Source organism: Enhydra lutris, unplaced genomic scaffold (assembly GCF_002288905.1).
Source record: "Enhydra lutris kenyoni isolate GAN:26980312 unplaced genomic scaffold, ASM228890v2 scaffoldscaffold13, whole genome shotgun sequence".
Lineage (NCBI taxonomy): Eukaryota > Metazoa > Chordata > Mammalia > Carnivora > Mustelidae > Enhydra > Enhydra lutris.
The window spans coordinates 9,131,613-9,159,195 of record NW_019154097.1 but is presented as its reverse complement, the minus strand read 5'-3'; the positions used below and the strand labels follow the sequence as shown (position 1 = coordinate 9,159,195).

At 39.4% G+C, this 27,583-nt stretch overlaps 1 protein-coding gene across 1 annotated transcript in view; it reads left to right on the top strand.

Annotated features, from left to right (window-relative positions):
* Positions 1 to 4,719: 4,719 nt before the first annotated feature.
* LOC111146291 (testis expressed 10) overlaps positions 4,720 to 27,583 on the top strand; it is a 64,705-nt gene continuing 41,841 nt past the window's right edge. The window contains exons 1-5 of the mRNA XM_022501781.1: positions 4,720 to 4,872; positions 8,800 to 8,988; positions 11,364 to 12,076; positions 12,499 to 12,742; positions 18,391 to 18,503. Coding sequence (XP_022357489.1) covers positions 8,809 to 8,988; positions 11,364 to 12,076; positions 12,499 to 12,742; positions 18,391 to 18,503 — 1,250 coding nt within the window. The 5' untranslated portion in view covers positions 4,720 to 4,872; positions 8,800 to 8,808. The remainder of the gene's footprint in view (positions 4,873 to 8,799; positions 8,989 to 11,363; positions 12,077 to 12,498; positions 12,743 to 18,390; positions 18,504 to 27,583) is intronic.

The following is a 27,583-nucleotide window of genomic DNA, read 5'->3' as shown; positions in this document are numbered from 1 at the left end:
ATTTGTTTATTTGACAGAGAGCTAGAGAGAGAGCACAAGTAAGCAGAGCGGCAGGGAGAGGGGGAGAGAGAGAAGCAGGCTCTCTGCTGAGCAGGGAGCCCGATGCTGGGCTTGATCCCAGGACCCTGGAATCATGACCAGAGCTGAAGGCAGCCGCTCAACCAACTGAGCCACCCGGGCGCCCCTGGAAGAATATAAATTTAAAGAAAACTTTGTTTAGACATTTTCGAACTTCTTTCCAAAATGGTGACATGATTTTACATTTCCAGTAGCAAGGGATGAGAATACACTTTTCCTTGCATCCCTACCAGCAGTAGGTGTTATGTTGGTTTATAGCTGTTGTGAATTTAGTGAGAAGTTATATCCCACTGTTATATTAATTTACATTTCCCTGACAGTTGAGAGGTTTGCAAAGTTTATTGATCATTTGGATTTTTTGTGTGTGAATTGCTATTCATTGCTTTGGGACTTTTTTCCCCATCAGATTGTTTTTGTCACTTTCTTAATAATTTGTAAACGCTCTTTGGATTTTGCAGATATTAATTACTTATCTTTCATATGTGTTGCAATCTCTCCCCTAAGCTTTTTTTTTTTTTGCCCTTTGTTTATTGGTGTCATTTGCCATATCACATTAAATTTTTTCAATGTCGTGAATTTTGTTTATATTCTTTTCAATAGCTTCTAGGTTTCTTATCTTTTCAAAGAAAGTTCCTCAACCCCTAAATTACACATGTATTTTACTCATTTTTTTTCTGATGCTTCCGTTATTTCATTTAGTTGTTTAAATTTTTTATAAAGTTTTAGTTCTGATTACTAAGCAATCCTCTCTTGCCTCAAACTCACGCCTTCTATATTCTGCTCTGTGTCTCTGCATCTGGGACTCTGCAATGATACATCATTCATAGTAACATTTGTTGCCATTTATTGACAGGGTTTAAAGTGTACCAGGCAGTTACCTACCTAATTTGCAAATATCATATCAATTCCTAGAGAATGGGTTTTGACTTTTTCCCTCTGATTATAGTATCAAATTTGAAGTCCTACTTTTCAGCTTTCTTCAAAGAGTTTCTGTTTTTTGTGTTAGCAGTAGCTTTGAAACATAAGATAAGAGTTAGTTTAGGGTTTTGTTTTTTTTTTTTCCTTAGGAGCATTACCCTATTTCAGAGGCAAATATTAACTGGAAGCCTGGTATAAGAAACAGAGAAGCTGCAGAGGTTATATAAATTGTGTAGGAGTAAATTACTTAATCTAGACTTTTGTGATGCTTCTGCGTATAGACAAAAAAGAGATATTGTTCAGATTAAATACAGACATTTCTGGAAACAGATCTTGGCGTCTGATAGGATTTAAATTGTGTCCCTCCAAAAAGATATGTTGAAGTCCTAACCCCTAGCACCTCAGAAGGTGATCTTACTTGGAAATAGGGTCTTTACAGAGGCAGTTATGTTAAAAATGAGGTCATTAAGGTGGGCCCTAATCTAATATGACTTGTGTTCTTCTAAAAAGAGGAACTTGGACACCGACACACACACAGAGGGAAGACAATGTAAAGAGAAAGAGGATTCATCTACAACCCAAGGAACATCTAAGGCCACCAGAAGCCAGAAGAAGACATGAAACTGCAACTCCTTCAGAGCCCTCAGAAAGAACCAACCCTGCCAAACCATGATCTCCAATTTCTAGTTTCCAGAATTAATAAATTTCTGTTGTTTAAGTCATCAAGTTTGTGATACTTTGTTACAGAAGCCCCAGGAAACTAATATCGTAGTTTTTGTGGCCAATTGGACTGAGTTTTGAAAATGAAATATGCAACAGATTCTAGAATGCATGTTTGCTGTACATATTTTTCTCTCATGGGACAAAGACCCTGATTAGTTACATGCTTATCATTTATCAAAGGTCTGTTCTGGTTCTGCTAAGCAGATGATGTTTGCAACTATTCAGTTCATCACCTATAACTGAAAAACAACAACAACAACAACAACAAACCCAGGGGTGCCTGGGTGGCTCAGTGGGTTGAAGCCTCTGCCTTCAGCTCAGGTCATAATCCCAGGGTCCTGGGATCGAGCCCCGCATTGAGCCCCGCATCAGGCTCTCTGCTCAGCAGGGAGCCTGCTTCCCTTCCTCTCTCTCTGCCTGCCTCTCTGCCTACTTGTGATCTCTGTCTATCAAATAAATAAATTAAATCTTAAAAAAAAAACCCTCTTTTTATGTACATGCTTTTCATGTCTGAAACCAGAGGTTGTAAACTAGCAACCTGCTCTTAAGTATTTTGTTTGGCCCACACAGTGTTTTGTCTTTTGGTTTTTAGATTTTATTTTTTTAAATATTTTATTTATTTATTTAGAGAGTACACCCACTTGGGTGGGGGGAGGAGCAGAGGGAGAGAGAGAATCTCAAACAGACTCTGCACAACCCTGAGATCATGACCTGAGCTGAAATCTAGAGTTGGATGCTTAATCAACTGAGCCACCCAGGTACCCCTTTAGTATTTTCAAAATTTTATTTATTTACTTGACAGAGAGCAAAAGTGAGAGAGGTCACAGAGTGAGAAGGTGAGGGAGAAGCACACTCCCAGCTAAGTGGAGAGCCCCACATGAGGCTCGATTCTAGGACCTTGGGATCACAACCTGAGCCAAAGGCAGATGCTTAATGAACTGAGCCACCCAGGTGCCCCAGGATTTTATTTTTAAGTTATCTCTACGCCCAACTTGGGGCTTGGATTCATAACTTCAAGATCAAGAGTTGCAGGGGCGCCTGGGTAGCTCAGTGGGTTAAGCCGCTGCCTTTGGCTCGGGTGGAGGTCTCGGGGTCCTGGGATCGAGTCCCGTGTCGGGCTCTCTGCTTGGCGGGGAGCCTGATTCCTCCTCTCTCTCTGTCTGCCTCTCTGCCTACTTGTGATCTCTCTGTCAAAAAAACAAAAAACAAAACAAAACAAAAAAAACACCTTAAAAAAAGGGAGGGGGATGCTTGTTCACCAATATTACAAGATCAGATTTCTTATTTTCTGTTTCCTTAAACATGAGATTTGCATTTCCTCTTGGCAATGGTTAGCTGAAAGTTGGCTATTTCCTTTGGGCAGACCAAGCACTTCTGTCCCCTGTATCACCACCTGGGCCACTTTGCCACAGGCAAGAAGCAAGGGTGGCTAGAGCAGAGTGAAAAAAGAGAGAGTGGTAGAAGGAGTATCCAGAGGTTCAGTGAAATGTCAGAATTTGGCAGATCTTGAGGCCATGGTAAGGACTCTGACTTTATTCCAAATGAAATGGGGAGTTATTGAGGGGTTTTGATTAAAAGTGTAACATGATCTGACTTAGATTTTAAATTAATCACACAGCTGCTCTGCTATTAGACTGTAGGGAGAAGATAGTAGAGTGCAATGATGGATATGGGAAACCTATTCAGAGGTTTTTCCATTGTGATCATGAGATGGCTTGGACCATGATGATAGGAAAGGAAGTGGTGTGAAGTGGTGGAAGTCCGCAAACGTTTGATGTGATCAGAATCTCCTGATGAGTTAGATGTGTGATGTGGAAGAAAGAAGCCTTTCTTTGGGTTTTTGGCCTGAGTAACTAAAACGTTGAAAATTCCTATTTGAGATGAAGAAGCTGTAGTAGGAATACATTTCAGGGGGAAAATCAGGAGTTCCATTTGGGACATGTTCACCTTGAGGTAGGTAAAAATAGGATGTCCAAAGGAAATGTTGAATAAGCTGTTAGCTAGGAAGCTGGAGTTGAGGGAACAAGTCTGACTAGCAATAAGCCTTTCCTCTTCTGATCCAGTCTCATAACTTTTAAAACCATGTAATACCATATAATGCTGATGACTCTCCAAAGTATGTTTATGGTGGATTCAAGGCAGATTGTGGTAGTATGGCTGCGTTGCCAGGGAAGAGAGAGGTGGGTATCTGGGTCTGCTTTATCTCTGGTCATAGAATAAGAATCTTCTTAGTCCCAGGGCTTGTGTCTCCGCTCGTAAAACTGAGGCTCATATGGTTGTCAGCTTTACTGTTTTACATCTGATAAGCTGTAGAGACAAATTTGAATCAAGGTCTCAAATCCACAGCCAGGACTTTCCTTCACCCCTCCTGCCAGTCTTAGGTAAGGGTATCTTTCAAAGAACCATTCTCCTTGCTTTCTCATCCCCTTTCTAGGCATTCATTTTCTCTCTTCACTTCCCTGGGCCCACTTAATTTCAGTAGCAGCAATCTTAGTGCTGAGATACTGAACTATCAGGGAAAATCCTCCGCTAAGACTTTCAGGCTTTAGCTACGGCATGCATTTTGCCCTCTGTCGAGTAATTCTTAACTGCTCCATCCAGGTTAAAGTTCTCAGGGATTCTATGGTTCTAGCAGTCTGAAACTTTTCCCTTTCCCAATTCAGTTCAACTTCTGTTCTCTGATTGTGGCTCCGGGTCTGAGGAACTGCGGTCTAACGAGGGGAGAATAGGTACGCTCTCAAGCAGCCGTAACCGGGGCGACACCCCTTCCCACCACGCACGCCCAGGAAGTTCGGGGCCGGACTTAGGGCCAAGCTTTGTCCTCGGATCCTGCGCTCTGCTCCTTCGGCTTCCCGGAGCGCAGGGGGCTTCCGGCTGGTCCCCTCCTCCCGAGGGCGGGGCCTACCTCTCCCACTCCCGCCTCCCCGGCTGCGCGCGGCTGCGGGCCGCGGTCACGTGATCGCGGCGCGGCGGGGGAGGGGCCCTGATTTCCGGGCGGCGGAAGGAGACGCGGCCGCGTGAGGACTAGGTGGTTTGAAAACACGCTCGGGGAGCGAGAGGCTGAGGCTGGTGGCGCACGCCGTCACCCCTTGGGCTTCTGCTCGGACGCTCTTTTCCTGTGCCTCCGCTCCCCGGTCCCGGCCGGGTCCTCAGGTGAGCGGCTGCCGCCCGTCGGGCCGGGCCCTCCCAGGGCGCGGGACGGCGCGCGGAGCCGTTGCCCCCCGGTTCGCGGCCCAGGCGGGCCAGGCCGGCTGTGGCTGGTCTACGCGCCCTGGGGGCCCTCCGGAGGCGCTGCTGCGGAGCGGAGTCTGGGTGCGGAGCGGGGAAGTGCGGGGGTGGGTCACCCCGCGGGCTTTTGAAGCGCAAGTGGCTGGGTGGGTTCGCGCGGTTTCGCGTCCCAGAGACTTTTAGGCCGGTGTGCCTTGATTTGGGCCCCGCTTCCCCGACTGTGTTCCTGACCATGGGCCGCAGGAGTAGAAGGAACGATCGTTTTTACCGTCCACGGGCTCTTCACATGTGGGCTGCTGGACCAAGACGGGGTGGTGGGGATGAGCGGGCGTCTACTGCACGGCCCTGTCGCCGTCCAGGTGTGTGTGTGGGGGGGAGCAGAGCGTCATCGGAGGTTCTCTGATTCGGCACACTTTGGGGCATCTACTTTCCGAGAAGTCTGGTTTCTCCAATTGGCCCCCTCAGTAGAGTTGGGAGGAACTCGTGAGAGTAAGGGGTTGGCGGGGAGATTATTAAAGAAAATTGCAGTATGCATTATTAATTTTTTTTTTTAAAGAAATTAGGGTAATGGGGTGGCAGACAGATTAGCTGGAATTTGACTCGGTCGAAATTCTGATACTCTGGACTCTCCCTTGTGTTGCAATTAGGAGACCTGTAATTGGAATATATGAAATTCAGTGTTAGAACTTCAGGGGCTTACCCGCGTAGGAGGTCCAGCCATGTCAGAGTTTATCCCCTGAGATTGGAGTTTGTACCTTCTGTTCAGTACCGGCTACTGTTTAAGTGGCTTAGTCAGAATATTTGTTGTGCTGTGCTATGAAAATCTGTACTTTTAAAATTTTATTTAGTTATTTTAAAAGCTTTTATTTCTAAGTCTTCTCCACACTTAAGGTGGGGCTCAGGTTCATTACTCTGAGATCCAGAGTTACATGCTCTACCGACTGAGCCAGCCAGGCTCTGAAAATCTTTATTTTAAAGTGAAAATAACAAATAGGTAATAGAACTTTAAAAGTTCCTAGTATAAAAATGTTCTCTGTGCACTCAAAAATAATAATACCAGCTTTATTTATTTTTTTTTTAAATTTATTTATTCATTTGACAGATAGAGATCACAAGTAGGCAGAGAGGCAGGCAGAGAGAGAGGAGGAAGCAGGTTCCCTGCTGAGCAGAGAGCCCGATGTGGGGCTCGATCCCAGGACCCTGGGATCATGACCTGAGCCTAAGGCAGAGGCTTTAACCTACTGAGCCACTCAGGCGCCCCAATAATACCAGCTTTAAAAGCCAAGGAATGGCGATCAGCCCTCTTTAGTTTTCCTAACAGCGAAATTAGTGTGACTGATACAGAGTGATGGATAATATGACATAAGCTTGACAGACTGTATGTTGGCCACAGGTCAGGTAGTTAGTGGGTAAAGATAGCATGGAAGATTGGTGAATTGGGGTTAATTCATTTGATTTTTCTGTCTTGTACCATTTATTTTCATCTCTGGTACTAGCTAGTAATAAAATTGTAGGGAAAACTCACAAAATGTTTGCTTAATCAATGAAAACTTTTTAATTAAAAGGCAGGGTGAGTATTCTTTTTATGCTTTGCTTAACCATTTTTTTTTTTAAGATTTTATTTATTTATTTGACAGAGAGAGATCACAAGTAGGCAGAGAGGCAGGCAGAGAGAGAGGAAGGGAAGCAGGCTCCCTGCTGATCAGCGAGCCCGACGCGGGACTCGATCCCAGGACCCTGGGATCATGACCTGAGCCGAAGGCAGCGGCTTAACCCACTGAGCCACCCAGGCGCCCCTGCTTAACCATTTTTTAAAAAAACTAGAATAGAGGTGTGGGTGGGATGAATACTTGGAATTGGTATAAATGAAATGAGAAACCATTTTGCCACTTGGGTTTGCAATCCTCACCTTAATTCCAGTTTGTATAACATAAAGCTGATTTTTCAGAGCCCTTAGTCCCTCAATTCCCTAATACAGGTCTGACATATCTTTCTGAGCCACATCTTTAAGATGGATTTAGTACCACCTTGCTCACATGATTTTGTGAAAATTGAATGCTAGTGTACATAATGCATATAATACTGTGCTTGATATGTACTGGTCCTGAGACTTTAAGAAAATATACATGTTTGTTCTTATATATATTTGACAGTGCCAGGTGCAGTTTTACAAATAGGAACTCATTTGTTCCTCAATAATCTTACCTCATAATAACTATATGATGTAAGTATTATTATTCCTAATTTGTGGATAAAAACTGTGGCACACTTTTAACTACGGCTAGAAAGTGGCAGTCTGGATAAGAACTGAATCATTCTGGCTCTAGAATCTGCTCTTAGGCCGGGGGGTATAGCTCAGGGGTAGAGCATTTGACTGTAGAATCTGCTCTTAACCTATGTAGCCAAATCCTACTTAGCTCAAGGGGCTCTAATGCATTAAAACCTTGAAATCATGTGAATTTGGATATAATGTTATAGGCGATTGGCTTCTGGATTCCTGGAACTTGAGCTGCTTGGTCTTGCACAAGCTATTTTATTTCACAATAAATGTAAAGCTTCATTTTACTCAAATTTTTTGGACTCTGACTTATAGTACTGTGACTTTAAAAAAAAAAGTACCTGGACATAGGATGATTATGGTAGACCAGAAGAAGTTTTATTTATTTCAGAGGCAGTTTACCTATTACAGTGGGTGTACAGAATTCATTATTTTTGCAGCATGTTGGAAGAGGTTTCAATTGGAGTTGAGCTGGTTCTAGGTATAGGAGGCTAATTTTTAGATAGACGTTAGCTTGTGGGAAGATAAAGCTGGAGAGGAAGTTAGGAAGGACATGCTGTGTTCTTACTGTAAGGAAGTAAAAGAATAGCTGAAAAGTCCTGAGCCTTGGTCATATTTGTGTTTAGGAAGATCTCTCTTGTGACTCCAGCAAATGGGCTAGGGAATAGACACTAAAAACAAGGCAAGCATACTGATGGGGGAAACTAATAAACAGCCTAGGGTAGAAATAAAGAATTTAAGAAGTGGCCTGGGAATGGATAGCAGGCACAGATCAAAGTTTTTTTGTGTAAATGGGAAGATTTGGGTGTAAATTGAAAGGATGTGGTATAGAGGGGGAAGTGCAAGATGACATGTTTATGCCCAAGTTATTTATTACAACAGTGGCCTAGCTAGTCTTTGTTCCTTACCCCTCTGTTACACTAGATTTCCTTTTATACTGCTTTTTGTCCTGCTTTTGGATATCTAATCCGAACCTATCCTGTTGTTCAAAATACTGCTCTCTCATTTTTGCCCATACTGGGCTTACTCTCTACTCCTGATCTATATCCTGTTTCCCTTACTCATGAAATGCTCATTAACTTTCCTTGCTACATATTTCTGAATCTTACACTTTTTTCAAACATCAGCTTAGGTTCATGAAACGACTTCTGACTATTACAGGCTGCATTTAAAAACTTAGTTTTGTTAGTAGAGGTTCCTCAGGGACTTTGAGGGGCCAGGAGCAAATATGTTCTCTCCCCCCTCTCTCCCCTCAAACCCTAGGTGGGACCTTATTTCCAAAGGTTTCTATTTAGCACTATTGCTTGAGGAAGGTTCCTTGGCTAGAAACCCTTGACAAACCTATGGGAGGTTTGTTGCCTTACTGTTGGACTCCTCTTTACAGTGTCTCTTGACTAAGGTATACCTCTTGGTAAAGGTATTTTCCATTTGATACTTTGATCCTTTGGCATAGTTCTTACTGGCTCTGATTCTTGATTGTCTTTGAAATAAATTTTAGAGTTAATATAAATGTTGGAAAACACTTTATTTATTTTCTTTTTTTACCCATTGTTTTAAATTTCTTTTCACTATAGCACTGAAGAATGACCAAAAAAAGAAAACGCCAAGATGATTTTCAAAAAGTAAAACTAAAAGTTGGTAAAAAGAAACCCAAGTTAGAAAATGCTACTGTTACAAACTTTAAAACTAAGACTATACATCTGCCTGAGCAACTCAAAGAAGATGGAGCTCTTCCAACAAACAATAGAAAGCTTAACATAAAGGTAAATCGTAAATATTGTTTTGATAAAATAATACTTTCTTTGAAATCATCTAGAATGATTTTTGTGAAAAGTTGTTTTAATTTTGAGGGTTTATGGATGGCTGATGGTTGGAGTTTTTTTGTTAACCAAATCTGAGTTGCCACTGAAGCTTTCCCACCTCCTCTAGAAAGACTTGCTCAGCTAAATCCACAGTGATTTCTTCATTGTATACCTATTTGATAATTTAATATGTGCTCTGGAAATAATTCTTATGTTTAACTTTCTGATGTATCAGGTTTTTGATGACACAGTTTTCCAGCTGTTTTTATAGTTCATGAACATCTTGTCTTACTCGTTTTGAACTCATACATAGCACATAACAGGTTCATTGTAAATATGTGAAGTTAAAGTTTGAGCAGTACTTTTGCTTAAAATTTTGACAGCTTTATTGAAATGTAACTCACACATAATAAAATTGACCCATTTAGAGTATACCATTCCAGGGGTGCCTGGGTGGCTTAATTGGTTAAGCGTCTGACTCTTGATCTCAGCTCAGGTCTTGGTCTCAGGATCGTGAGTTCAAGTCTTGTATTGGGCTCAGTGCATAGTGGAGCTTACTTAAAATAAAATGTACTATTTTGTAGTTTTTAATATATTTATGGAGTTATGCTGTTATCACTGTAATCTAATTTTAGAACATATTAATCATTCCATAAAGAAGCCCTATACCTATTAGAAGTCACTCCCCAGGGCGCCTGGGTGGCTCAGTGAGTTAAGTCTCTGCCTTCAGTTCAGGTCATGATCTCAGGGTCCTGGGATCGAGTCCTACATTGGGCTCTCTGTGTAGCAGGGAACCTGCTTCCCCCCCTTTTCTCTCTCTGCCTGCCTCTCTGCCTACTTGTGATCTCTCTCTGTCAAATGAATTAAAAAAAAAAAAAAGTCACTCCCCATTCTTTTCCTCTTACTCTAGGCAGCCACTAATCTATCTGCTATCTATAGATTTGCTGATTCTGGTCACTTAATATAAATGGAACAATATGTGCTCTTCTGTTACTGGTCTTTTATTTAGCATGTTTTTGAGGTTCATTCATGTTATAGCATATCTGTCAGAACAGTACTTCATTCTTTGTATTTTTGAATAGTATTTTAGTGCGTGGTTATGTCACATGTTATCAGATGTCAGTTGATGGTCATTTGATCGTTGCCACTTTTTTTTTTTAATTTAAATTTGTTAGTTAATGTGTAGTGCAGTACTGATTTCTGGAGTAGAATTCAGTGATTCATCACTTAGGTACAGCATCCAGTGTTCATCACAAGTGCCCTAACCATTCCTCATGTAGCCCATCCCCCACCCAGTTTGTTGCCATTTTTTGACTCTTATGTGTACTGCTGTTAGGAACATTTATGAACAAGTTTTTGTGAGGATAAACATTTTCTAGTTTGCTTTTAAGCTCTGAAAATAATACTGAAAAGATACTTGAAGTTAGTTTTTCTCACAAATCATAAAGATTATTCCACAAATGAAATTGTCAAATGCCATACTCAGGATGGGCACACACACCCCTGAAAAACCATTTAAAATAGGTAAAACAGGCCTGTTAAATTATATAAATGCACCTACCGTATGTTTGATATATAGTAGTTCTTTAAATAGTGATGATGATCGTTGTCACTTTAAATAATAGCACGCCTAAGCCTTCATACAGGTCAATTTCAAGAAGAGAAAATTCTAACTGAAAATTATGTAATGTTTTTATGAATCTAAATCTATTTATTTATTTTTAAAGATTTTATTTATCTTTTAGGGCTTACATGCATAAACAGGGGAGTAGCAGGGGGAGTGGAAAAGGGAGAGGTAGAAACAGGCTCCCTGCAAGCCCAGTGTGGGACTGTGTTCCAGGAGTCTGAGATCAGGACCTGAGCCTAAGGCAGATGCTTAAGCAGCTTAATGGACTGAGCCACCCAAGGGCCTTTAAACTAAATCTATTTAAAAAAAAAAAAAAATTTTTTTTTTTTTAAATTTTTTTTTTTATTTGACATACAGAGATCACAGGTAGGCAGAGAGGCAGGCAGAGAGAGGAAGGGAAGCAGCCTCCCTGCTGAGCAGAGAGCCCGATGTGGGGCTCGATCCCAGGACCCCGGGATCACGACCCGAGCCGAAGGCAGAGGCCTTAACCCGCTGAGCCTGAGCCACCCAGGCGCCCCTAAACTAAATCTATTTTAAAGATAAAACAGTGATTCTCTTCTTAGCAGAGTCTAGGTAACGTTTAGAAAATACTTATTGAAGCAGCTTCCCCAAGGAGTGTTAGTTTATGGTTTGTAGTTTTGGTTAGCATGTTTATTTGAAAATGTTATAATATTGCATGTATACCTAAATCTTCTGTTTTTACTTTTAGGATTTGCTGTCACAGATGCATCACTACAATGCTGGGGTTAAACAAAGTGCTCTTCTTGGACTTAAAGACCTTTTGTCTCAGTACCCATTTATAATTGATGCACACCTTTCAAACATATTAAGTGAAGTGACTGCTGTGTTTACAGATAAAGATGCTAATGTACGATTAGCAGCAGTTCAACTTCTTCAATTCCTGGCCCCCAAAATACGAGCTGAACAAATTTCTCCATTTTTTCCTTTGGTAAGTGCCCATCTCTCTAGTGCCATGACTCACATTACTGAAGGAATTCAGGAGGACTCTTTAAAAGTTTTGGACATTCTGCTGGAACAGTACCCAGCCTTAATTACTGGCCGTAGCAGTATATTGCTTAAGAATTTTGTAGAACTTATTTCTCATCAGCAGCTGTCCAAAGGACTGATAAATAGAGACAGATCCCAGTCCTGGATACTTTCTGTAAATCCTAATCGGAGACTCACTTCTCAGCAGTGGAGGCTGAAAGTCTTAGTGAGACTCAGTAAATTCCTTCAGGCCTTGGCAGATGGATCCAGTAGGTTGAGAGAAAGTGAAGGACTTCAGGAACAAAAAGAAAATCCCCATGCCACTAGCAACTCCATTTTTATCAACTGGAAGGAACATGCCAACGACCAGCAGCACATCCAGGTTTATGAAAATGGGGGTTCACAGCCAAATGTCAGTTCACAGTTCAGGCTACGGTAAGAAGGATTTCAGTTATGTCCACACTCAGTTTTCCTATATTGAATTTTAACTACTGACCATTGATGGCTAATGGTGGGAAGACATGCAGTTGTCTTTTATAGTTTTCATATAAAAGTTATAAAGTTCATATAAAAATCATATAGTTACTCATGATTTGATTTTATTTACTGATGGGAGGAGTCATTTGAAAGTAATTAATTTATTCATTTCTAGAAAAGCCTAATGAGAAGTAAAACTTGATAGTTTCTCTCGGCTTTGTCATTTTAGAATTTTATTTTCTTACTAGTTTTGATCAATGTAATTATCAATTCAGGGAACTTCATTTTTACTAGTACTTTACACTTAATATTTAAATTAAACAAGGGATAATAGTTTTTAATCATTAATTTTTTTTTCATTCTTACCCTTCCTTAAATAGGTACCTTGTTGGAGGACTAGGCAGTGTGGATGAAGGCCTCTCATCTACTGAAAACTTGAAAGGATTTATTGAGATAATAATTCCATTGCTAATTGAATGCTGGATTGAAGCTGTGCCTCCGCAACTAGCTGCTTCTGTTGGAAATGGTATAGAACGAGAACCTCTGCAGGTTATGCAGCAAGTTCTTAATATTATTTCCCTTCTGTGGAAGCTCTCTAAACAACATGATGAAACTCATAAATTGGTGAGAATTTAATGGGGTATTTTCTTAGTAATAATGGCTTTTGTCATACATGGGCAGATTAGAAATCCGTATATTACTAATTGGTTATGCATTTTCTAAAACATTATCATGATGTAACTATAAATTTACTTCTTGCTTTTGCCCTAAACTGCAAGTTAAAATAGTTTGTGAGAGTCTCTGAATATTTTTAATTTAAGTGAAATGCATAACTTCTTTTTTTTGGATGATTTTATTTATTCATTCATTTATTTATTTATTTGGAGAGCACCTGAATTGGGGGAGGGCCAGAGTGTAGTGGGGAGAGAGAGAGAGAGAGGGAATCTCAAGCAGATTAGTGTTGAGCATGGAGCCTGACGTGGGGCTCAACAGTGGGGCTCAGTCCCACAACCCTGACTGAGTTCATGACCTGAGCTGAAATCAAGGGTTGGATGCCTAACCAACTGACCCACCTAGGTGCCGTGTGAAGTGCATAACTTAATGAACTTAGTTTCTTCCTTCCTTCCTTTTTTTTTTTTTTTTTTTTTTTTTTTTTTTTGGTGAGCTTGATTCAGTTGCTTTTATTAGATATAATTCACAGTGGTGTTACGATGAATGCATTGGTTATGGCGCATTGATTATGTAGGAACATTCTACTTTCTGGAGGCCTTTTATGGGATTAAAATGTTGCTTATTAAGTACCTTGTTCCAGTGTATGCCATGTTGCCAATTTTATCAGAAATGGACCACAGTGAAGATCTCATAACCAACCCTGAGTTCTTTTTTTTTTTTTCCTGAGTTCTTTTTAAACTACTATGATTTAGAGAAGAAGCTACGTACAGACTTGATTAATTCATGCTCTTTTTGTTTCTCTTGGTAAGGGATATAAGATCAGAAAACATTTGTAAAAGTTATCTTTACTGTGTATAGGTAAGCTATAGTTGTGGGTATGGTGTTGGTGAAATTAACCTAAGATTCTAAGTCTATATCAGTTTTTTACTAGAAAAGCTGATCGTAAAGACATGCTTTTCGATGATTAAATTTTATTTTATCTATTTTTTAGGGGGAGAATTGAATGGTGGCAGCTTTCTTAGAGTGCTATAGCATAGAGAATACACTATATATAGTCCATGGGGCAATTAAGGAAGAACAAGCTTTGTTAATTGGTGTTAAATTAATACGATAGGACACTATCAGAAAGGGCAGTTGCAGGAAGAGTACTTTAAAACTTGAAGCATCTGGTTTTTAGAATTCTTGCAAGGACTTCTGACTAGGCAGGTGTGAATCTTTGAAGTTGTTTACATATGTACAAAACTGACTATGCAGTTTTTTGGTTTTGTTTAATTCTTTTTATTTAAAGCTAGTAGGCCACATAAAATGGGGTTAAATTAAAAGTAATACTTGATAATCTTGAAATGCATTATAGAGTCATATTAAAGTATATATTTTATATATTTTAAGAGCTTACTCTAGCACTATTAACCCATTACCCATCATCTGTAGAGTTGTTATATGAATTGCTTTTTCAAATAGCATGGCATTTTATTGACTAAGAATTTGAGCCTGTCTCATAATTCATTGCATACATTAGCAAGAAATTGATCAGGGTTGGGGTTAGGATGTATGATTTTATGAAAGCAAAGCTTACTGTCTTTCATGGCAATCTGTAATGTAAGCTAGTGACAGTAGTAATTATATAGCTTTTTGGAAAAGTATGTTATTTGCATACATATGGATTTATCTGAACCTGGGATAAAAAGTTAAAAAGTAATGATATCAACATAAATTTTAAGTACTAGTCTTTCCTTAATTTTTAGAAGGCTAAGAAATAAAGATTCTGGGCATCTTGGTGTTTGGTGACATATGGACACTGAGTAATTATTGTTATTTCTTTAGTAATAGTATTTGTAACTAAATAGAATGTAGGACCAAGTGCAAATTCATTAATTATACTAGTTTTATATCATCCACTATCATTCAGATAACATTGTCAAGGGGCCTAACCACTGCGTTAATTTTATGGATATTTAAAGTTGTATGCTTTAGAACTGTTCTGTGCTGTTCTAATACAGTTGTATTTATTAGCAGTTCATTAATGCAGGACACTGAGTTCAGAAGACTGTTTTGCATAGACTGTGGAAGGCAACATAGAATACTAAATTGGGCTACTGTTTAAAATTCAAATGAACTGAAGGAAGTTTAATTCAAATAGAAATAGTATTTAAAAGCATACACTGGTAGAATTCTCTAATTTACCTTGGCAAATGGGATATGTTTAACTGTAATAACTGGATAAGGTAAGCTCCATTATTTTAGAGACAAAGTATAAATATGTATCTGAGTTGTACAGTGACATTAAAATGCAGTCATTTATTTTTTGTTACCATTCTCACTGTTCCCCTTTCACTGACCTTTAGTTTAGCTTAGTAGTTAAGACATTGTGTGACCTGTAACACTCAGACTTTAAAGGAGGGATGAAATGGCATTCCTTGGATTTAAATAGAAATTATATCCCATAAGCTGGATTGTAGCCCTTCTCTCAGAAAATGTGTAGGTCTTCTCTTGATAAATTAGCATCTAAATTAGGCACAGTCTTAGATAACTGTTTGCTTTTAGGTTTTGCTAAATGTATATATTTGCTGCACAGTTGAGAAACTTCATTTTTACCTAAGTAGTGTTTTTTTAAAAACCTTTTTAGAAATCTGAAATCTCTGATCTTTGCTTTAAAAAGAAATCTCAAGGTACATTAAATCTTATTTGCAGTGGTTGAGTACATGTTCTTACTGAGGTTGGTTATTTCTGATAGACTGCATGTATCCTTCATTTTAAAGATGACATACAAGGGGTGCTTGGGTGGCTCAGTTGTTCATTGTCTGCTTTCAGCTTGAGTAGTGATACCAGGGTCCCGGGATTGAGCCCGGCATTGGGCTCCCTGCTTGGTGGGGAGCCTGCTTTTCCCTCTCCCACTCCCCCTGCTTGTGTTGCCTCTCTCACTGTATCTCTCTTTGTCAAATAAATAAAATCCTAAACAAAAATATATGATTTAACATTAACTTTTTAATTTACTTTGGATTTTGGAGTCTTGTATTACTAGTCTCAGGGTCAGTATTATAATTGCTATAGGAATTGTGTTGTATCTTAGCTTTATATTTTAATGCTGCTTTTAATTTATGTGTCTCATTGCTGATGTCTCTTCCCCCATGAAGATTAGAATTTGTGAAGAATGGTCAGATGCAATCATGTGTCAAGGATTTGTTAAGCATCTATAAATGTGGCTATTTAAGTTAACTAAAATTCAGTTCCTCAGTTGTACTAGCCACATTTCAAGTGCTCATGTAGGTACATGTGGCTAGTGGCTGCTGTGTTAGACAACACAGATGAAGGACAATTCCATCATTGCAGCGTTGCTTGCCCTCACAGTTATTAACCTTCTGGTGGGGTTGATGGATGTAAACAAATATATAACATCAGTGCTAAGAAGAAAGATAAAAGTAAAGCAGGGTAAAGAGAGAACAGGTCCTGGAACAGAATGAGGGGGAGCTATTTTATTTTTTAAGATTTTATTTATTTGAGAGAGAGACAGATAGTGACAGAGATAGAGCACAAGTGGAGAGGAGAGGGAGAAGCAGGCTCCCACTGAGCAAGGAGCCCAGTGTGGAGCTCGATCCCAGAACCCTGGGATCATGACCTGAGCCACAGGCAGATTCTTAACTGACCGAGCCCCGCAGGCATCCCAAGTGGGAGCTATTTTAAATAGGTGGTCAGAAATATTTTCATGGCTTTTTTCTTTTTGTTTTTTTAAAGATTTTATTTATTCACTTGAGTGAGACAGCAGAAGTAGGGGGAGAGGGAGAGGGAAAAGGAAAAAGCGGACTTCGTCTGAGCTGGGAGCCTGACATGGGGCTCGATCCCAGGAGCTGGAGATCATGACCTGAGCCAAAGGCAGACACTTAAGCATCTGAGCCACCCAGGCACCCATTTTCATGACTTCGAATGGCACTCAGTGAAGTTAAAGGATCAAGTGTTGTAAAGACCTGTGGGAAGAACCTTCCAGGCATAGGAAATAGCAAGTGTAAAGCCCCTGAAGTGAGAACAGATTTGACATATTTGAAGAATGGCAGGAAAGCCTGTGCAAGTGAGGCACCAGGAGAATGGTAGAAGATGATGAGTGAGAGAAAGTGACAGAGGCCAGATCGTGGGACCGTATGGTCCATGGTAACAAGTTTGGATTTTAACCTGAATGTGATGAAAAGACAATGGAATGTTTCAGCAGGGAACTGGCATGATCTGAATGTGTATTTAACTTTAATATGTTGAATTTGCAAGTAGAACAGCGAGCTTCCTGTGGTCAGCATCCACCTGTAGCAGAACTGGAGCCCAACCTCACACCATCCATCCTGTGGATAACCAGTCCTGCCCTACATATACACTTACTCCCTTTCTCCCTCCTGTATTTTGAAGCATGATTTATGTTTTAAAAGATCACCCTGGCTGCTATGTAGAGAATTGACTTTTGAGGAAGATAAGAGGAAAAGTAGGGAGAACCGATGGGAGGCTGTTGTAGTGATCTAGGTACGAGTGGTTGATTGGAGTAAAATGGTAACTAGTGATTGAAACTATGAGAAGCAGCTGGATTCTGATAAAGCCAGTGGGACTGCTGATGTACATAGTGAAGGAAAGAGAAGTAAGGATAATGCCTGTGTTACGGTCCAAATAACAGTGTGACTGCTGGTGGGGAGACTTCAGTTTATTCATGTTAAATTTTTTTTAAGCTTTATTTATTTTAGAGAGAGAGTGCATGAGGGGGTGGGGGTGAGGAGGAGAGGGAGAGAGAAGCCCAAGTAGACTCCCTGCTGAGTGCAGAACCCCATGTGAGGCTAAGTCCCATGACTCATGAGATCATGACTTGAGCCAAAACCAAGAGTTGGGTGCTTAACTGACTACACCACCCAGGCACCCCTATTCATGTTAAATTTAAGATGCTTTTTAGAAGTCCAGAAGGACATGTTGAGTATACAATTACAGATTAGCACAAAGAGAAGAATCCAGAAAAGGAGAATAAGGAGCTGTTGCGTGACCAGCTATTTTAAACACCTCAAGTCCAACATCCCAAGAAACCATTCAGTTCCTGGCAAAATGGCATGGTTGGTTCTCTGGATAGGAGGAAATAAGAGTGTGGTGATCTGGAATTAGTATTTTAAGTAGGAGAGAAAGATTCATGAATACTGTAAGAATTTTAGAGAAGTTCATTGCTTTGTGACACTGTTAAATATATTTAATTGAAAATAATAGAATTGCTATGAAATAGAGTTTTTCTATAAATAGAACACAAGGTAGAAGACTTTCTGATATATTTTACAAATCCTGCACTAGAGGTTCAAATTAAGAATTTTCTTACATCATACTTTCTCCCTTTTTCTTCTTTTAAACAGTAGATAAAATGCAGGTAAAGATAATTAATAAGCACCTAAAATATCTGTGGGTGAGAATTGGATGCCTTAATGTTTTACTCTGATTTTAAAATTTATTTATATCTTCTATCATGAGCAAAAGGGGTATTATAATTGTAAATTTATAATTGAATATTAATAGGTAGTCAAATTTCTGCTTAAATTTGGTTATTTTAAATAATTGTTTCTTGTAGATTTTCTAATACTCGCTTATTTTAATAGGAGTCGTGGCTTCGAAAGAATTATCTTATTGATTTCAAACACCATTTTATGAGTCATTTTCCATATGCCTTAAAAGAAATAACCAAGCACAAAAGGAAAGAGACAAATAAAAGGTATTGTGATTCCTTCCACTGTATAGACTTGAAAAATTTTTTAACCTGAAATTACCAAAAAATAGCCTTAAACTGGAACTTTCTACACTGTGAGGGGTTCATATCTAAATTTTGTGAAATAAAACTAAAAGTTGCAGTAGTATGGCTGATCTTGAACAAGTCACTTTAAGCCTTAAAATTTTCATTTAAAAAATTTTTTTTAGAATATATAAATATTTTATGCAAATTGAGTATCAGGTATCAAATTCTGTTAATAAATTTAATAAAATTTCTTGATGTGGGTATTTTATTTGGGAGAAGTACTATGTAATCTCTAAGTGAGAGTTTCTTAAAGGTCACCTAGTTGTATCATTTATATATGAGGAGACTAATAGTGAAACTAATACCAGTATCAGAAAGAGGGATAAAACAGAGAGGCTTATGGATTAGAAGATGGAGTTTAAAATTGTAAGCCTGGAAACTTTTAAAAATGTTTACCTCAAGTGAGAGGAAATAAATATAAAAACAAGTTATCTAATAAAATTTTCTTGCTTCTTGAGGTGAGCTTGGTTTCTATAAATGGCCTTCTTAAAACTTTATCCATTCATTTATTGATCGACCGCTTCTATAGTTTGGCTGTTGAAAATAATGCTGCAATAAACATGGGGTGCGTGTATCCCTTTGAATTAGTGTTTTTGTATTTTTGGTGTAAATACCCAGTAGTGTGATTCCTGGATTGTAGGATGGTTCTGGTTTTTAATTTTTTCAAGAACCTCTGTACTGTTTTCCACAGTGGCTGCACCAGCTTGCATTCCCAGCAACAGTGCATGAGTTCTCCTTTTTTCCTACATCCTCAACAGCACTTGTTTGTTGTGTGTATGTGTTTTTGTTGTTGTTGTTGCTTGTGTTTTTTATTTTAGCCACTCTGACAGGTGTGAGGTGATATCATTGTAGTTTTGGTTTGCATTTTCCTGATGATGAGTGGTGTTGAGCATCTTTTCATGTGCCTGTCGGCCATTTAGATGTCTTTGGAGAAATTTCTGTTCATGTTTTCTGCTCAGTTTTGGGTTATTTGTTTTTTAGGTACTGATTGTATCAGTTCTTTATACATTTTGGATACTAACTCTTTATTGGATAAGTCATTTATAAATATCTTCTTCCATTCTGTAGGTTGCTTTTTAGTTTTGTTAATTGTTGCCTTTTCTGGGCAGAAGCTTTATTTTGATGTAGTCGCAGTAGTTTACTTTAGCTTTTATTTCCCTTGTCTCAGGAGACATATCTAGAAAACTGTTGTTACAGCCCATGTCAGATTACTGCCTATGCTCTCTTCAAGGATTTTTATGGTTTCAGGTTTCACATTTAGGTCTTCAATCCATTTTGAATTTATTTTTGTATATGGCATAAGAAAGTGGTCCAGTTTCATTGTTTTGTGTGTAGCTGTTCACAGAGCTGTTGAAGAGACTTTTCCCCATTGTATATTCAGTCCTTTGTCAAAGATTAATTGACTTTATAATTGTTGGTTTATTTCTGGTTTTTCTGTTCTATTCCATTGATCTATGTGTCTAATGCCATTATCATACGGTTTCACTAGTGCTTTGTAGTATAACGTGGAATGTAACTGGAATTGTGATACCTCTAGTTTTATTTTTGTTTTTCAAGATTGCTTTGGCTATTTGAGGTCTTTTGTGATTCCATACAAATTTTAGGATGGATCGTTCTAGTTCTGTGAAAAATACTGTTGGCATTTTGATAGGTGTTGTATTAAATCCATATATTGTGTAGTATAGACGTTTTAACAATATTTGTTTTTCCAACCCATGAGCATGGATAGAATGTCTTTCCTTTTTTTTTTTTTTTTTTTTTTTTTGCATTGTCTTGAATTTCTTTCATCAGTGTTTTTAAAGTTTTCAGAGTACAGGTCTTTTACCTCGTTGGTTAAGTTTGTTCCTAGATACTTTATTGTTTGTGGTACAATTGTAAATGGGATTGTTTTCCTAATTTCATTTGCTCCTTGCTTCATTATTAGTCTGTAAGAATGCAACAGAATTCTGTACATTGTATCCTGGAACTTTATTTGGAACTTTACTGAATTCATTTACCAGTTTTAATAGTTTCTTGGTGGAGTCTTCAGGGTTTTCTGTATAGAGTATCATGTCATCTGCAAGTAGTTTTTTTCTTTAACATTTTGGTTGTTTATGTTGTCTAATTGCTGTAGCTAGGACTTCCATTACTATGTTGAATAAAAGGGATGAGAGTGGACATCCTTGCCTTGTTTTTGACGTTATGGGAAAAGCTCTCAGTTTTTCACCATTGAATGTGATGTTGGCTGTGGGTTTTTCATATAAGGACTTTATTTATTTATTTAAAAGATAATTATTTATTTGGCAGAGGGAGAGACAGCTAGAAAGGGAACACAAGCAGGGGGAGTGAGAGAGGGAAAGGCAGGCTCCCTGCTGAGCAGGGAGCCCAATGCAGGGCTCGATGCCAGGACTCTAGGATCACGACCCAAGCCAAAGGAAGGCACCCAATGACTGAGCCACCCAGGCACCCTCATGTAAGGCCTTTATTATGTTGAGTTATGTTTCTTCTGGACTTAACTTTGTTGAGGGTTTTTACATGAATAGATGTTATACTTTGTCAGATGCTTTTTCTGCATCTGTTGAAATGAGCATATAGTTTTTTTTGTTTTTTTGTTTTTTTAAAGATTTTATTTATTTATTTGACAGATCGAGATCACAAGTAGGCAGAGAGACAGGCAGAGAGAGAGGAGGAAGCAGGCTCCCTGAGGAGCCTGATGCGGGGCTCGATCCCAGGACCTTGGGATCATGACCTGAGCGGAAGGCAGAGGCTTAAACCCCTGAACCACCCAGGTGCCCCGAGCATATAGTTTTTATCCTTTAATTGATGTGATGTGTCACATTGTTTTGCAAATATATATTCTTTTTAACATTTTACTTTTTAAAAGATTTTATTTATTTATTTGACAGAAGGATAGAGAGCACAAGTAGGCAGAGCGGCAAGCAGAGGGAGAGGGAGAAGCAGGCTCTCTGCTGAGCAAGGGAGCCGGATGTGGGACTCAGTCCCAGGACCCTGGGATCATGACCTGAGCTGAAGGCAGCCGCTTAACAGACTGAGTCACCCAGGCGCCCTTAACATTTTACTTTTTTAAAGTAGTCTCCATACTCAATGTGGGGCTTGACTCATGACCCCAAGATCAAAGTCACAAGCTCTATCAATTGAGCCAGCTAGCTACCCCTTCTTTTGCAAACGTATATATATTTAAGACTGTTTATTTGAGAGAGTGACTGAGAGATCAAAAGCAAGGGGAGCATCAGAAGGACAGGAAGAAGCAGACTCCCTGCTGAGCAGGGAGCCCAAAGTGGGGCTTGACCCCAGGACCCTGGGATCATGACCTGAGCTGAAAGCAGACGTTGAACCGACTGAGCAGCCCAGGTGTGCCTTGTTTTGCGAATGTTAAACTGTTGCCTCCTGGGAATAAATCCCACTTGATTGTAGTATATGATTTTTAAAAAACATATTCATTTGGTTTGCTAATGTTGAGAATATTTGTATTTATATTCTTTTTTTTTTTTTTTAAAGATTTTATTTGACAGAGATCACAAGTAGGCAGAGAGGCAGGCAGAGAGAGAGAGAGGAAGGGAAGCAGGCTCCCTGCTGAGCAGAGAGCCTGATTCGGGGCTCGATCCCAGGACCCTGAGATCATGACCTGAGCCGAAGGCAGAGGCTTAACCCACTGAGCCACCCAGGTGCCCCTGTATTTATATTCTTAAGAGCTACTGGCCTGTTCTCTTTTTTGGTGGTATCTTTATCTGGTTTTGGTAGCAGGGTGATACTGGCCTCATGGAATGAATTTGGAGGTTTGCCTTCCTTTTGTATTTTTTGGAATAGTTTAAGGAGGAGGAGTATTAACTCTTCTTTAAATGTTTGCTAGAATTTGCCTGGGAAGCTGTCTGCTCTTGGACTTTTGTTGGGAGTTTTTTGATTATTTTAGTTTCATTGCTGGTGATTGGTCTAATCAAATTTTATATCTATTTCTGTGTTAGTTTTGGTTGGTTATAGGTTTCTAGGAATTTATCCATTTCTTTCAGGTTGTCCAGTTTGTTGTCAAATATGTTTTCTTAATATCCTGTTACAGTTATTTTTATTCCTTCCTTTCCCATTCCTTTCCTTTCCATTAGAGAGAGAGAGTGCACTTGGTGGGTGGAGGGAGAGGGAGAATCCCAGGCAGGCTCACACTCAGCGCAGAGCCTGACACGGAACTCAGTCCCACGGCCCTGAGATCGTGTAACAAACCTAAATCAAGAGTTGGATGCCCGACCGACTGAGCCAACCAGGCACCTCTACAGTTGTTTTTATTTCTTTGGCGTTGGTTGTTGTTTCTCTTTTTTCATTAGTAATTTTGTTTATTTGGGTGTTCTCTCTCTTTCTCTTTTTGATGAGTCTTGCTAGAAGTTTATCAGTTTTGTTGATTTTTTTTTCCCCCCAAAGAATCGGTTCCTGGTTTCATTTATCTGTTCTATTTTTTAATTTCTGTACCATTTATTTCTGTTCTAATCTTTATTATTTCTTAAATTTTGCTGCTTTGGGTTTTTTTTTTGTTGTTGTTGTTCTTTTTCTGGCTTTAAGTGTAAGGTTAGGTCTTTTATTTGAGATTTTTCTTCCTGAGGTAGGCCTGTGATTCTCTATAAATTGCCTTCTTTTTTTTTTTTAAGATTTTTATTTATTTATTTCACAGAGATCACAAGTAGGCAGAGAGGCAGGCAGGGGGGTGGGAAGCAGGCTCCCTGCTGAGCAGAGAGCCTGATGTGGGCCTAGATCCCAGGACCCTGAGATCATGACCTGAACCGAAGGCAGAGGCTTAATCCACTGAGCTACCCCGGTGTCCTATAAATTGCCTTCTTAAAACCACTTTTTGCTGGATCCCAAAGATTTTGGACCTTTGTGTTTTCATTTTCATGTAATTTTTTTAAATGTCTTTTTGATTTCTTGGTTTGACCCATTCATTGTTTAATAGCATCTTATTTAACCTCCATGTATTTGTGCTCTTTTCAGATCTTGTGGTTGATTTCTTGTTTCATAGCATTGTGATCAGAAAAGATGCATGGTATGATTTCAGTTTGTTGAGACTTGTTTTATGGTCTAATATATGATCTGTCCTGGAAAATGTTCTGTGTGTGCTTGAAAAAGGATGTGTATTCTGTTGTTTTAGGATGGAGTGTTCTGAATATCATGTCTGCTAATCCATCTGGTCCAGTGTTTCATTTAAAGCCACTTTTTCCTTACTGATTCTCTGTTTGGATGATCTGTCCATTGTTGTGAATGTGAAATGTTAAAATCCTCTATTGTTACTGTATTACTGTTAATTATTCCTTTTATGTTTGTTATTAACTGTTTTATGTATTTGGGTGCGTGAATATTTAGAACTGTTATGTCCTCTTGTTGGATTGTCCCCTTTAATTATAGTGTCCTTCTTTGTCTCCTGTTATGGTCTTTGTTTTGTTTTGTTTTTTTAAAGATTTTATTTATTTATTTGACACACACACAGAGAAATCACAAGTAGGCAGAGAGGCAGGCAGAGAGAGAGGGGAAAGCAGGCTCCCTGCTGAGCAGAGAGCCCGATGCTGGACTTGATCCCAGGACGCCGAGATCATGACCTGAGCCAAAGGCAGAGGCTTAACCCACTGAGCCACCCAGGCACCCTGGTCTTTGTTTTAATATCTGTTTTGTCCAATATGAGTATTACTACCTTGGCTTTCTTTTGGCACCGTTTGCATGATAAATATTTCTCCATCCCCTTACTTTCAAACCGCAGGTGTCTTTAGGTCTGAAATGAGTCTTTTTAAGGCATCATATAGATGGGTCTTTTTTTTTTTTTAATCCACTTTGTCACCCTGTGTCTTTTGTTTGGAACATTTAGTTCATTTACAGTCAAAGTAATTACTGAGAGGTATGTACTTAATTGCCATTTTGTTAATTTGTTTTGTGCTTGTTTGTGGAGATTTTCTCTCATTCTTTCTCTTGCTCTCTTTCACGGTTTGTTGGCTTTCTTAAGTAATATACATGGATTCCTTTCTCTTTATTCTTTGCATATTAGTTATAGATTTTTGATTTATAGTTATCATTAGATTTGTACATAACATCTTCTGCATATGGGAGTCTGTATTAAGTTGTTGGTTGCGTAAGTTTAAACCTGTGCTTTATTCCTCTTCCATGTTTCAGGTATATGTTTCATATAAAATACCCTTTTATTTTATGAATCTGTTGACTGACTTTTTTAAAGACTTTATTTATATATTTATTTGACAGAGAAAGAGAGCGTGCGTGCGTGCACACACAAGCAGGGAGAGTGTCAGACAGAGGGAAAGGGAGAAGCAGGCTCTCCGCTGAGCAGGGATTCCCACGTGGGTTTCCATCCCAGAACCCTGGGATCATGACCTGAGCCAAAGGCAGACACTTAACCGACTGAGCCAGCCAGGTGCCTTCCCTTGACTGAGTTTTATAAATATATTTATTCTTACTGTTTTTGTGGGTTTTGTGTTTGTTTTTTTGTTTATTTATTTATTTTAGGGAGAGTGAGAGTGCTCCTGCAAGAGTTGTGGTGGAGGGGTAGAGGGGCAGAGGGAGAGAAACTCACGCAGACTCCGTGGTGAGCATGGAGTCCTATGCCAGGCTCGATCTCTTGACCCGGAGATCATGACCTGAGCCAAAATCAAGAGTCAAGACACTCAACTGACTGAGCCAACTAGGTGCCCCCTGTGTTTTTTACTTTTTATACTCTCACTTATGGTCTTCCTTTCCATTGAGAGAGTACACTTTAATATTTCTTAAAGGGCTGGCTTACTGATCATGAACTATTTTAGTTTTTGTTTATTTGGGAAACTCTTTATCTCTCCTTCTATTCTGATTGATAACCTTGCTGGATAGAATATTCTTGGCTGCACATTTTTATCTTTGAGTGCATTGAATATATCTTTCCCTACTTCCTTCTGGCCTGCAAAGTTTCTGCTGAAAATTTCACTAATAGCCTTATAGGATTTCCCTTGTATGTAACTGTTTTTTTTTCCTTTTGCTGCTTTTAAAATTTTGTCCTTGTTGCTATTTTTTGCCATCGTAATTACTATGTGTTTTGTTTGGTTGACCTTTGGTTGAATTTGGAGTGGGGGGCAGGAAGGTGGGAAATGGGGGCAGGATCTCTGTGTATCCTGGATCTGGATCTCTGTTTCCTTCCCCACATTAGGGACGTTTTCAGTCATTATTTCTTCAAATAAATTTTCTCCCTTTTCTCTTTCTTCTGAGATCCATATAATGCAGATGTTGTTATACTTGGTGGAGTCATTGAGTTCCCTAAGACTTTTCTCAGTTTGCATAATTTCTTTTCTTTTGCTCAGCTTGTTACTTCTATTATCCTGCCTTCCAGGTTGTTAATTCATTCCTCTGCTTCATTTAGCCAGCTATTTCTTCCATCAAGAGTATTTTAAATTTCATTTACTATGTTCTTGATCTCTGATTGGTTCTCTTTTATCTCTGTATTAACGGTCTGTGTGATGTCCTCCACTCTTTTCCCCAGTTTAATATTTTCATGATTGTTATTTTAAATTCTCTATCAGGCATATTACTTACACTTGTTTCACTTTGGTCTCTTGCTGTGGTTTGCCTTACGAAGAAGCGGTGCTGTAGTGCCCTGCAGTGCAGTGTTCCTTATTTCCCAGGGCCTGGCGCTTCAGAGTGTTTCCTATGTGTATTGCATGTGCTTTCCGGTTTAGTCTTGGCCTCTTTCCTTCATTGCATTTACATAGTCTCTCTTGGCATATTTCGTGCAGTATTTGATCTCCGGTAGGGGTGGGGCACACTTTAACACATTTTAACAAGGTGTGTGGGGGTCTGCTTGTCAGAAGTGAGGTCCTCCTGAGTGTCAGGTAGTGTGGCATTGTCAGGGTTTGTGCTGAGGTTGGGGCCTGCAGTGCTGGGACTCAGGCCAGTGTAATTGGGAAGGGCATATCTGCTGATGTTTGAGGTGGGGTGTGGTGGAGAGGGTCGAATGTGAAGAAACTTGGTGATAGCAAGTTAGGAGTGTTGTCCGTGTTGGTTCCTGCAGGTGGCCATTGTTTTTGCTGGGGGCTGGGGAGGGAAATTGTGTCTGCTATGTCCTTTGTTCTTGGGAGTCTCCCTGTGGTCCCTGCCTCTCTGGACTATGCTTTGAGATGAGCAAATCATTCTTCCTCCTGTCTGCCCCTGGAGTTTTCCACTTGCTGGTTCTGCACTGTATTTGCAGGGGTATTTGTCTTGTTATCTCTTCTATCGCAGAACTCTTGTTTTCTAACGCCTTCGGGGCTCTCACAGAGCCAAGTCCACCAATTTTTAAAATTCCAGGCTTCAAGTCTTGCTGGTTTTAAGAACTCAGAAAATTTAGCCCCTCTCACTTTCAAAGGTAAATATTCTGGAGATTCATTCTCCCTGTTTGTGGACTTCTCAGTGTGAAAGTCTGTTTTCTGCCCTTCTCCACACCACTAGCTCTCTCTCCATTGTGTCAAATGGCCACGGTTCATTTTGCTTCCAGACCATGTCTTCGCCTTTCCAATTTTCTATAATATGGCCTCTTTGTTGGCTTTGGTTGTGGAATTTGTTCTGCTAGTCTTTGGGTGGTTTCCCGGGTAATTTAAACTGATATGGGTGTTACCTAGTTGTATGCATGGAAGAGGTGAGCTTATTGTCCTCCTAATTCTGTGTTGTCTTCCCAGCTGACTTTGCAGTTGTGGAATTTTTAGCAAAAATAGATTGGCAATATAACTAGCTTATTCTTCAGAAGATTTCCCCAGGATTCATTTTTAGGGCCTTTGGACTGCTCTTTTATTTCCATAAGATGCTGCGTTGAATACTTGGTAGATAACTTGTGGAGGGCAACGTAAGTTAAAGTTAGGAGAGACAACATTGTAACCCCAGTTAATTTTTGACCTGATGTCTAAATTTTTCATCTTCAATTAAAATACAGGGTTACAAAGGATATTACTGATTTTTATTATGGTAAAATACACATAACATGAAATTTGACCTTTTTAATCATTTAAAGTATATGGTTCAAT